Source organism: Pelobates fuscus, chromosome 4 (genome assembly GCF_036172605.1).
Source record: "Pelobates fuscus isolate aPelFus1 chromosome 4, aPelFus1.pri, whole genome shotgun sequence".
Taxonomy (NCBI): domain Eukaryota; kingdom Metazoa; phylum Chordata; class Amphibia; order Anura; family Pelobatidae; genus Pelobates; species Pelobates fuscus.
Genome location: NC_086320.1, coordinates 10791624 through 10804021, shown reverse-complemented (window position 1 = coordinate 10804021; position 12398 = coordinate 10791624). Strand labels below are relative to the sequence as shown.

The 12398-nt window shown below is 39.0% G+C and overlaps 1 protein-coding gene across 2 annotated transcripts in view; it reads right to left on the bottom strand.

Moving 5' to 3' along the window:
• Nucleotides 1-12398, bottom strand: part of ARHGAP39 (Rho GTPase activating protein 39) — a 189494-nt gene that overhangs the window by 18826 nt on the left and 158270 nt on the right. For both annotated transcript variants that reach the window (XM_063450969.1, XM_063450970.1), the window contains 2 exons: nt 5506-5705; nt 2131-2222 (listed from right to left, as the gene is read on the bottom strand). In XM_063450969.1, the coding sequence (XP_063307039.1) occupies nt 2131-2222; nt 5506-5705 (292 nt within the window). The remainder of the gene's footprint in view (nt 1-2130; nt 2223-5505; nt 5706-12398) is intronic.

The window sequence follows — 12398 nt, the reverse complement described above, 5'->3', positions numbered from 1 at the left end:
ATATACCTCTCTCTCTCTCTCTCTGGATTTATATACCTCTCTCTCAATCTATGGATTTATATACATATCTCTCTCTCTCTCTATGGATTTATATACATCTCTCTCAATCTATGGATTTATATAACCCCCTCTCTCTCTCTGGATATATGTACCTACCTCTCTCTGGATATATGTACCTACCTCTCTCTCTGGATTTATATACACCTACCTCTCTCTCTGGATTTATATACACCTACCTCTCTCTCTGGATTCATATACACCTCTCCCTCTGGATTCATATACACCTCTCCCTCTGGATTCATATACACCTCTCCCTCTGGATTCATATACACCTCTCCCTCTGGATTCATATACACCTCTCCCTCTGGATTCATATACACCTCTCCCTCTGGATTCATATACACCTCTCCCTCTGGATTCATATACACCTCTCCCTCTGGATTCATATACACCTCTCCCTCTGGATTCATATACACCTCTCCCTCTGGATTCATATACACCTCTCCCGCTGGATTCATATACACCTCTCCCGCTGGATTCATATACACCTCTCCCGCTGGATTCATATACACCTCTCCCGCTGGATTCATATACACCTCTCCCTCTGGATTCATATACCTCTCCTTCTCTCTCTTAATCTATGGATTTATATACCCCCCCCCCCCCGCTCTCTCTCTCCATGGATTTATATACCTCTCTCTCTCTCTCAATACAAGGATTTATATATTCCTCTCTCTGTCGGTCTCTTTCGAGCTATTGATTTATATACCTCTCTGTCGGTCTCTTTCCAGCTATGGATTTATATACCTGTCGCTCTCAATCAATGGATTTATATACTCCTCTCTCTGTCGGTCTCTTTCCGTTTATGGATTTACAGTTGTAATCAAAATTATTCAACCCCCACTGAAAATCAGGCTTATTGTCAAAATGTACAGACTATCAGCTGTTTTCAATGAACGAATCAAACTAAATCAATTGAACTCTCTCAACACAACAAATGCTTCAAATAGTTTCCGCCAAATCAAGCTAAAAAGGCAACTTATGACTTCTCCTGTTTCAAAATTATTCAACCCCTCAATGGCAAGCATGTTTAGTACTTGGGTGCTGTAACCACCTTCTTCAAATCCCACCAGAGATTTTCTATGGGGTTTAAGTCAGGTGACTGAATTTTCCAGGATTTCTTCTGCAACCATGGTGGAATTTGAGGTAGGCTTGGGATCGTTGTCCTGTTGGAAAGTCCAATGACGCCCAAGCTTCAACTTCCTCACAGACGTCATTATTACAACGTTTTCTCCTAGGATTTCGTGATACTTCAATGAATCCATCTGGTCTTCCACATGCTGCAGGTTTCCAGTGCCAGAGGATGCAAAGCAGCCCCAGAGCATCACCGAGCCACCACCATGCTTAACTGTAGGCAGAATGTTCTTTTCAGCGTATGCTTTGTCCTCCTTCCTCCAGACATACCGCTGATCCATTGGGCCGTAAAGTTCCAGTTTTGTTTTATCGCTCCACAGAACAGAATCCCAAAACTTCTGTGGATTATTTATATGATTTTAAGCATTCTGGAGAAAACTTTTTTTTGTGCTTTTGGGTCAGGAGTGGTGTATGTCTTCTGGAGTTCTGGCATGGAAACCTTCTTTTCTGTATTTAGTACGTGCCTTACTGTGCTTACTTACATCTCAGTGCCAGTTGACACCAAGCCTTGCTGAAGGTCTCTTGCAGTCACTCAAGGGTTTTTCACAATCTGCTTTCTCAGAAATCTGGTTGCAGCCATTGATAACTTCCTTTTTCTGCCCCGTCCAAGTAGTGGAAACCCTGGTCCTTCAACTTTGAACTTGCGAACGATGCTTCCAACGGTGTCTCTAGGAACATTCAGTGCCTTTGCAGTCTGTATGTATCCTACTCCTGGTTTGTGAAGGCTGATGACCTTTTCTCTCTATGGATGTATATGGCTCATTAACATAGCAAGTACTTAAGAAATGGGATGAATCCATTCAATAGATGGAGTTTTGTGAAAGCCTTTTTTGTAGTTTTAATATTCCTTTTATATGTCCTAACTCAAGGTTCTGTAACACTGTGAAAGTTTCACGGAAGACATACAAAATTGTATTATTTGCACAGAAGAGTTACCAGGGACATGGGGATCTTCCAAACCGGTGGGGATTTTCCACTGATCGACCTGCAGCTTTAGGGCATTTACCTCATCGATGTCGCCGGGGACCCTGAGATAACAGACAAATACAGAGAGACATTATTACAAAGGGTAGTAAATACTACACACATACACAGATAGTAAATACTACACACATACACAGATATAGTAAATACTACACACATACACAGATATAGTAAATACTACACACATACACAGATAGCATTATAGTAAATACTACACACATACAGATATCATTATAGTAAATACTACACACATACACAGATAGCATTATAGTAAATACTACACACATACAGATATCATTATAGTAAATACTACACACACACAGATAGCATTATAGTAAATACTACACACACACAGATAGCATTATAGTAAATACTACACACATACAGATATCATTATAGTAAATACTACACACATACAGATATCATTATAGTAAATACTACACACATACACAGATAGCATTATAGTAAATACTACACACACACAGATAGCATTATAGTAAATACTACACACATACAGATATCATTATAGTAAATACTACACACATACACACATATATCATAGTAAATACTACACACATACAGATAGCATTATAGTAAATACTACACACATACACAGATATCATTATAGTAAATACTACACACATACAGATAGCATTATAGTAAATACTACACACATACAGATATCATTATAGTAAATACTACACACATACAGATAGCATTATAGTAAATACTACACACATACACAGATAGCATTATAGTAAATACTACACACATACAGATATCATTATAGTAAATACTACACACACACAGATAGCATTATAGTAAATACTACACACATACAGATATCATTATAGTAAATACTACACACATACAGATAGCATTATAGTAAATACTACACACATACACAGATAGCATTATAGTAAATACTACACACATACAGATAGCATTATAGTAAATACTACACACATACACAGATAGCATTATAGTAAATACTACACACACAGATATCATTATAGTAAATACTACACACATACAGATAGCATTATAGTAAATACTACACACATACACAGATAGCATTATAGTAAATACTACACACATACAGATATCATTATAGTAAATACTACACACATACACAGATAGCATTATAGTAAATACTACACACATACAGATAGCATTATAGTAAATACTACACACATACAGATATCATTATAGTAAATACTACACACATACACAGATAGCATTATAGTAAATACTACACACATACAGATATCATTATAGTAAATACTACACACATACACAGATAGCATTATAGTAAATACTACACACATACAGATATCATTATAGTAAATACTACACACATACACAGATAGCATTATAGTAAATACTACACACATACAGATATCATTATAGTAAATACTACACACATACAGATATCATTGTAAATACTACACACATACAGATATCATTATAGTAAATACTACACACATACACAGATAGCATTATAGTAAATACTACACACATACAGATATCATTATAGTAAATACTACACACATACACAGATAGCATTATAGTAAATACTACACACATACACAGATAGCATTATAGTAAATACTACACACATACACAGATAGCATTATAGTAAATACTACACACATACACAGATAGCATTATAGTAAATACTACACACATACACAGATAGCATTATAGTAAATACTACACACATACACAGATAGCATTATAGTAAATACTACACACATACACATATATAGTAAAAACTACACACATACACAGATATAATAAATACTACACACATACAGATATCATTATAATAAATACTACACACATACACAGATATCATTATAGTAAATACTACACACATACACAGATAGCATTATAGTAAATACTACACACATACACAGATAGCATTATAGTAAATACTACACACATACACAGATAGCATTATAGTAAATACTACACAGATACACAGATATCATTATAGTAAATACTACACACATACAGATAGCATTATAGTAAATACTACACACATACAGATATCATTATAGTAAATACTACACACATACAGATATCATTATAGTAAATACTACACACATACAGATATAGTAAATACTACACACATACAGATATAGTAAATACTACACACACACACAGATATCATAGTAAATACTACACACATACAGATATCATAGTAAATACTACACACATACACAGATAGCATTATAGTAAATACTACACACATACAGATATCATTATAGTAAATACTACACACATACAGATATCATTATAGTAAATACTACACACATACACAGATAGCATTATAGTAAATACTACACACATACACAGATATCATTGTAGTAAATACTACACACATACACAGATAGCATTATAGTAAATACTACACACATACATATATCATTATAGTAAATACTACACACATACACAGATATCATTATAGTAAATACTACACACATACACAGATATCATTATAGTAAATACTACACACATACACAGATATCATTATAGTAAATACTACACACATACACAGATAGCATTATAGTAAATACTACACACATACACAGATATCATTGTAGTAAATACTACACACATACACAGCATTATAGTAAATACTACACACATACACATATATAGTAAAAACTACACACATACACAGATATCATTATAATAAATACTACACACATACATATATCATTATAGTAAATACTACACACATACACAGATAGCATTATAGTAAATACTACACACATACACAGATATCATTATAGTAAATATTACACACATACACATAATAGTAAATACTACACAAATACAGATGATATTATGCTAAATATAACACACATACACAGATATAGTAAATACTACACAGATACACCGATATAGTAAATAAAACACATACACATATAGTACATACTACACAGATACACAGATATAGTAAATACTACACAGATATAGTAAATATAACACATACACATATAGTACATACTACACAGATATAGTAAATACTACACAGATATAGTAAATATAACACACATACACATATAGTACATACTACACAGATACACAGATATAGTAAATACTACACAGATATAGTAAATACTACACAGATATCATAGTAAATATAACACACATACACAGATATCATTATTACAGTAAAAACTACACACTTGAAGATTGGAGTCATTATATTATATATTTATTTTTCATGAGAACCAGACTTTCTGTACAATAACAATATGTCAGCACTGAGACAGTGTAAGAAGTTCTGCAGTTCTGTGTTTAAGAACATCCTACCTGAAAATGCCCTCGGTCTGGTCCCCATTGAGCGCCAGCACCTCCTCAGACAGCCTGGTCTGTACCCACGGCAGCTGGCGATCAGGATATTTCTCCTTTTGCATGTTCATGATCTCCTGCAAAGAGCTGCTGAACATGGAGGGGCTGAACACCGCGTTCCGAGCATGTTTAATCTCCTCCATGTTTGGTTTCTTCAGGCCCTTTAATGGGGAAATAAGACAGACATTCAGCTCACCCACAGAATTAAAATCACACTCTAAAGCAATATAGGGGTGCTCCACTGGTTAGATATTAGATCAGGGAGGGTAATAGAATCAGGGGCAGATATTAGATCAGAGGGTTATAGAAGCAGTGGGCAGATATTAGATCAGTGATGGTAATAGAATCAGGGGCAGATATTAGATCAGGGAGGGTAATAGAATCAGGGGCAGATATTAGATCAGAGGGTTATAGAAGCAGTGGGCAGATATTAGATCAGTGATGGTAATAGAATCAGGGGCAGATATTAGATCAGGGAGGGTAATAGAATCAGGGGCAGATATTAGATCAGGGATGGTAATAGAATCAGGGGCAGATATTAGATCAGTGATGGTAATAGAATCAGGGGCAGATATTAGATCAGGGAGGGTTATAGAATCCGGGGCAGATATTAGATCAGGGAGGGTTATAGAATCAGGGGCAGATATTAGATCAGGGAGGGTTATAGAATCCGGGGCAGATATTAGATCAGGGAGGATTATAGAATCCGGGGCAGATATTAGATCAGGGAGGGTTATAGAATCCGGGGCAGATATTAGATCAGGGAGGATTATAGAATCCGGGGCAGATATTAGATCAGGGAGGGTTATAGAATCAGGGGCAGATATTAGATCAGGGAGGGTTATAGAATCAGGGGCAGATATTAGATCAGGGAGGGTTATAGAATCCGGGGCAGATATTAGATCAGGGAGGGTTATAGAATCCGGGGCAGATATTAGATCAGGGAGGGTTATAGAATCAGGGGCAGATATTAGATCAGGGAGGATTATAGAATCCGGGGCAGATATTAGATCAGGGAGGGTTATAGAATCAGGGGCAGATATTAGATCAGAGGGTTATAGAATCAGGGGCAGATATTAGATCAGGGAGGGTAATAGAATCAGGGGCAGATATTAGATCAGGGAGGGTTATAGAATCAGGGGCAGATATTAGATCAGGGAGGGTTATAGAATCAGGGGCAGATATTAGATCAGGGAGGGTAATAGAATCAGGGGCAGATATTAGATCAGGGAGGGTAATAGAATCAGGGGCAGATATTAGATCAGGGAGGGTAATAGAATCAGGGGCAGATATTAGATCAGGGAGGGTTATAGATTGAGGGGCAGATATTAGATCAGGGAGGGTTATAGAATCAGGGGCAGATATTAGATCAGTGATGGTAATAGAATCAGGGGCAGATATTAGATCAGTGATGGTAATAGAATCAGGGGCAGATATTAGATCAGTGATGGTAATAGAATCAGGGGCAGATATTAGATCAGGGAGGGTTATAGAATCAGGGGCAGATATTAGATCAGGGAGACTTATAGAATCAGGGGCAGATATTAGATCAGGGAGGGTAATAGAATCAGGGGCAGATATTAGATCAGGGAGGGTTATAGAATGAGGGGCAGATATTAGATCAGGGAGGGTAATAGAATCAGGGGCAGATATTAGATCAGGGAGGGTTATAGAATCAGGGGCAGATATTAGATCAGGGAGACTTATAGAATCAGGGGCAGATATTAGATCAGTGATGGTAATAGAATCAGGGGCAGATATTAGATCAGTGATGGTAATAGAATCAGGGGCAGATATTAGATCAGAGGGTTATAGAAGCAGTGGGCAGATATCAAATCAGGGAGGGTTATAGAATGAGGGGCAGATATTAGATCAGGGAGGGTTATAGAATCAGGGGCAGATATTAGATCAGGGAGGGTTATAGAATCAGGGGCAGATATCAAATCAGGGAGGGTTATAGAATCCGGGGCAGATATTAGATCAGGGAGGGTAATAGAATCAGGGGCAGGTATTAGATCAGGGAGGATTATAGAATCCGGGGCAGATATTAGATCAGGGAGGGTTATAGAATCAGGGGCAGATATCAAATCAGGGAGGGTTATAGAATCCGGGGCAGATATTAGATCAGGGAGGGTAATAGAATCAGGGGCAGGTATTAGATCAGGGAGGGTTATAAAATCCGGGCAGATATTAGATCAGGGAGGGTTATAGAATTAGGGGCAGATATTAGATCAGGGAGGGTTATAGAATCCGGGGCAGATATTAGATCAGGGAGGGTTATAGAATCCGGGGCAGATATTAGATCAGGGAGGGTTATAGAATCTGATATAACGATTATATCAGATATAACGCAGACAATATTAAGCAATGTATTTTACGTGGTGTTGATATATTGAGATGAAGAAAGTTATCCTTAGAAGAAGCAGTTATCCTCTGGATACTTCAAAGTGGAACGTTTTACAGCTTTCATAGCGCCTGCACCGTAACCTTAATCTACGCACCGATTTCCAGAGAAAGCAATCACGGAACCGGGTAAATCCTGGACAGAGGACTACGCACTAAATACCGGAACCCAGTGTAGTATTTACCTTTTGTAACAGACGCAATGCTGATCAAATAAACCCTTAATATATCAGAATTACAAGCCTCGCAATGCATGACCCTGAGGAGGCAGATCGGGTTACCATGGAGACAGCTTCACTGCAGTCGTGTGTGCACAATCTGTATTCCTGACACTATGTATCTGGAAAGCTGCCATTACACTGGGTAAGACCCGAGCAGAACTCCTAGAGAAACACATCACACTCGCAGGGGCGGGCAACCTTCAGCACTCCACATGTTGAAAACTAGAGATGAAGGAGCATTATGGGAGATGTAGTTCCGAAGGTTGCCTTGAAAGGGGAGAGCTTGCAAAGGCTGCAGATGAGATCTGCTTCTTTCACAGGCTATTCTAGTTATCCCCCAATGAAAAAAATGCATATTTAAATCAGGGCTTGGAATCTATAAGCCAGTTTTTTGCTGCAGTTTGATTTATTTTTTTCAATAAAGCTTAAAGAGATACTATAGTGCCAGGAATACAAAGCTGTACTATAGAGATGTGAAATTTCTGGAAATTTTGAAGCTCGGAAAAAAAACAAAACACTTTTTTTCCCCATTATTTTGTGGGGGGAAACGGAAATTTTTGGACAAAATGAAAAAAATGCTACATTAGCGCTTTTTCGCATTTTTAAGATTGAAAGTCATTCTGTTACTTTAGGAACATAAAATATGACTATGGACAATTTGACTTGGCATAAAATGATCACAACTAGCATATTAAAAATATAGGTTAGCCAAACAATTATCACAAACAGAATTTACTTTTTTAGAATATTTATTTGTAACAAAGGGAGCAACAATCTCCTGAACTGCTTACTAGTTTATATAACAGCCAAAAAGCCTCCACAAAACAATTTTCAAAACCAAAAGTAACTTTTTTTCCATATTTCCTCTCCACAGTATTAAATAAAAATAACAACCCCGTTCTCATAAAAAGAATTGAAGATGGGGGAAGTGTTAAGAAGAGAGTGGGACAAAGTTTCAATGAAATGGTCAGTATCCGTCTCTGCTTCTACAGCTATTCACAATTAGGAACTTCTAAAATCTGAAGGTTTGCCTGGATGGAAACAAGCTTCTCTACCCTTTCACATGCCCGTTTATTTCTTGACTTAGACCAGATTCTTTCACATGCTGCCGAAGATGGAGGTATCTGGAGAGGGCGAGAAGCAATAGGAGTCCGAGGCTGTGTTGTGCAAAGACCTTGCCACCATGTTGCAGGAGAATCCCAGATTGCATCCCTGAACATGTTCTATATTCTGCAACATGTGAAAGTACCTTCCCAACATCAAGTCCTAAATGTGATCCTGACAAATGCAGTAGCAGTGTCATCATCATCACTTATGTTCGCACCTTTGAATATTGAACCCAACAGATTTGCAGCAGCATGAATTGGATGACAACAAAATTCTTCCCTTTTTTTTTTTTAATAAAATCTTTCACTTTACTTTCTTCTATAGTTGTAAGTGGAGATATACTGAGATTTTAAAAAACAGTTGTTTTTATCTTGGCCATTAGATAAGGAATTTCTAGTGCACTATCTGATTTAGATGCAGTGATTGCTGCAGCAATCGGCTTTAGAATCTTCAGGGAATTTTGCAGCTGAATCCAGAAGCCATCGTTTCTTACACTCCTGGGTACTTTAAGATATTCAGCTCTTACTGTTTCTTGAAGAGCTTCTTTGTTTTTTAGTAAACTTTCAAAGGAGATCACCACTCCAGCCCACAGAGTTTTACTACAGAGCTTCAGCGTAACTATGCTATTCTTTGCATTTTGTTCGACTTGCTTCTTCGTGTAAACTGCAGCTACAATATGAGTGCCTTTTACGTGTTTAACAACTTATTTTGCTTGTCTATAGGCCATTTGAAGGGTGTCCAACTTCATAATATCATTAAAAAGCAGGTTTAGCCCATGGGCTGCACATCCTATTGCAGTAATATGTGGATACTTCTCCATTATGATTTCCCATGCCGCTTCCATATTACTGGCATTGTCAGTAAGCAAAGCAAATACTTTACCACTCCCAATTTTCTGTAGGACAGGACAGATTTCACAGCTGATATACTCTTAATGCTTTTGTAAAAAACTGGCTGAGGTGTTGTTATAACAAACTTTATAATGCCTTCTTCTCTCACATTTGTCCATCCAGCTGTAAGTAGTGCAAGACACAGTGCTTCATTCATTGTTCCTTACACCCAGGGCCGGACTGGGGATACAAAGCAGCCCTGGAAAAAAAAATCTATGCCAGCCCCATAAGTCATTGCGCCACGTATTGTCACATGTAATATGTACGGCTATGTCTTGCCACCCCAGATGATTGAGTCATATATAAATACATATTATATGTGTGTGTGTGTGTGTGCATTCTAGTGAGTGAGCTTGTCTGTGTGTATATATCTACTAGTGAGAGCTTGTGTGTGTGTGTATATATCTACTAGTGAGTGAGCTTGTGTGTGTACCTGCTAGTGAGTGAGCTTGGGTGTGTGTGTGTGAGCTTGTCTGTAGTAAGCGTGTGCGTGTCAGAGCTTGTCTGTAGTAAGCTTGTGCGTGTCAGAGTTTGTCTGTACTACATTTGTGTGTGTGTATGCCAATAAGCTTGTCTGTGCATGTCAGTGAGCCTATTTGTGTGCATCTGTAAACTTGTGTATTTATGTCAATGAGCTTATATATATATCAGTGAGATTCTTTGTCTATGACGCTGTGTATCAATGAGCTTGCGTATGTCAGTGAGAGTGTCTGTGTTAAATGTTTGACTCTGAAAGAAATATTTTAAATTGGAAAAAAACAAATATATATATTGACCAATAATATGTATTTATATATGACTCAATCCTCTGGGGTGGCAAGACATAGCCTCTTACATATTATTGGTCGATATATACATTTGTTTTTTCCAATATAAAATATTCCTTTCAGAGTCAAACGTTATTATACAGTAAGCATACTCGCATGCAGACACCGCAAGCTCATTGATACACAGCGTCATAGAAAAACAATCTCACTGATATATATATAAGCTCATTGACATAAATACACAAGTTTACAGATGCACACAAATAGGCTCACTGACAGACAATCTCACTGACCTGCACAGACAAGCTTATTGGCATACACACACATAAATGTAGTACAGGCAAACTGACACGCACAAGCTTACTACAGACAAGCTCTGACACGCACAAGCTTACTACAGACAACCTCACTCACTAGAATGCGCACACACACAAGTTCACTCACTAGCAGGCACACACACAAGTTCACTCACTAGCAGACATACACACACACACAAGCTCTCTCACTAGCAGACACAGACACACACAGACAAGCTCACTCACTAGCAGACACACACACACAAGCTCTCTCACTAGCAGACACACACACACAAGCTCTCTCACTAGCAGACACACACACACAAGCTCTCTCACTAGCAGACACACACACACACAAGCTCTCTCACTAGCAGACACACAAGCTCAATCACTAGAAGACACACACACACAGACAGGGCTGGCGCCACCGTTGGGTGGACTAGGCATTCGCCTAGAGCGCCGGCCTGCTGGGGGGGCGCCCACCTGGAATTTCCTGGTGGGCTCACCCCGTCTTGGGCCGCAGCGCTGGGCTTGCGGCTCTAGAGCCGCCCCCCCCTCAGCACCGGGCGCTCCTCAAGGCACCCGAAGGTGGGGGCGCCCAGATGAGCCCTGTCACAGTATGGCAAAGCAGGCACATTCTTACCTTGATGACAGGTGCCTGCTGGGCCATAAAATCCAGGTGACCGGAGGGGAGGGGGGGGGGTGAGGAGAAGGCGGCGAGGGAGGCTGTTCTTGCAGCCTCTCACTCCTCCCTCACGCGCCCTCTGTGATGCCGTGAGCCGGAATATGACGTCATTCCGGCCCCGGCATACTAAACGGCAGGCGGGAGGAGTGAGGAGCTGCCCCACACTGGATCCTAGGAAGGTGAGTGTTTAAGTGTTTGCCAGTGAGTGTGTGTGTGTCAGTGAGTGCCTGTGTGTGTGTGTGTGTGTGTCAGTGAGTGAGTGTATGTCTGTCAGTCAGTGAGTGAGTGTATGTCTGTCAGTCAGTGGTCAGTGAGTGAGTGTATGTCTGTCAGTCAGTGGTCAGTGAGTGAGTGTCTGTCAGTCAGTCAGTCAGTGAGTGTATGTCTGTCAGTCAGTCAGTCAGTGAGTGTATGTCTGTCAGTCAGTCAGTCAGTGAGTGTATGTCTGTCAGTCAGTCAGTCAGTCAGTGAGTGTATGTCTGTCA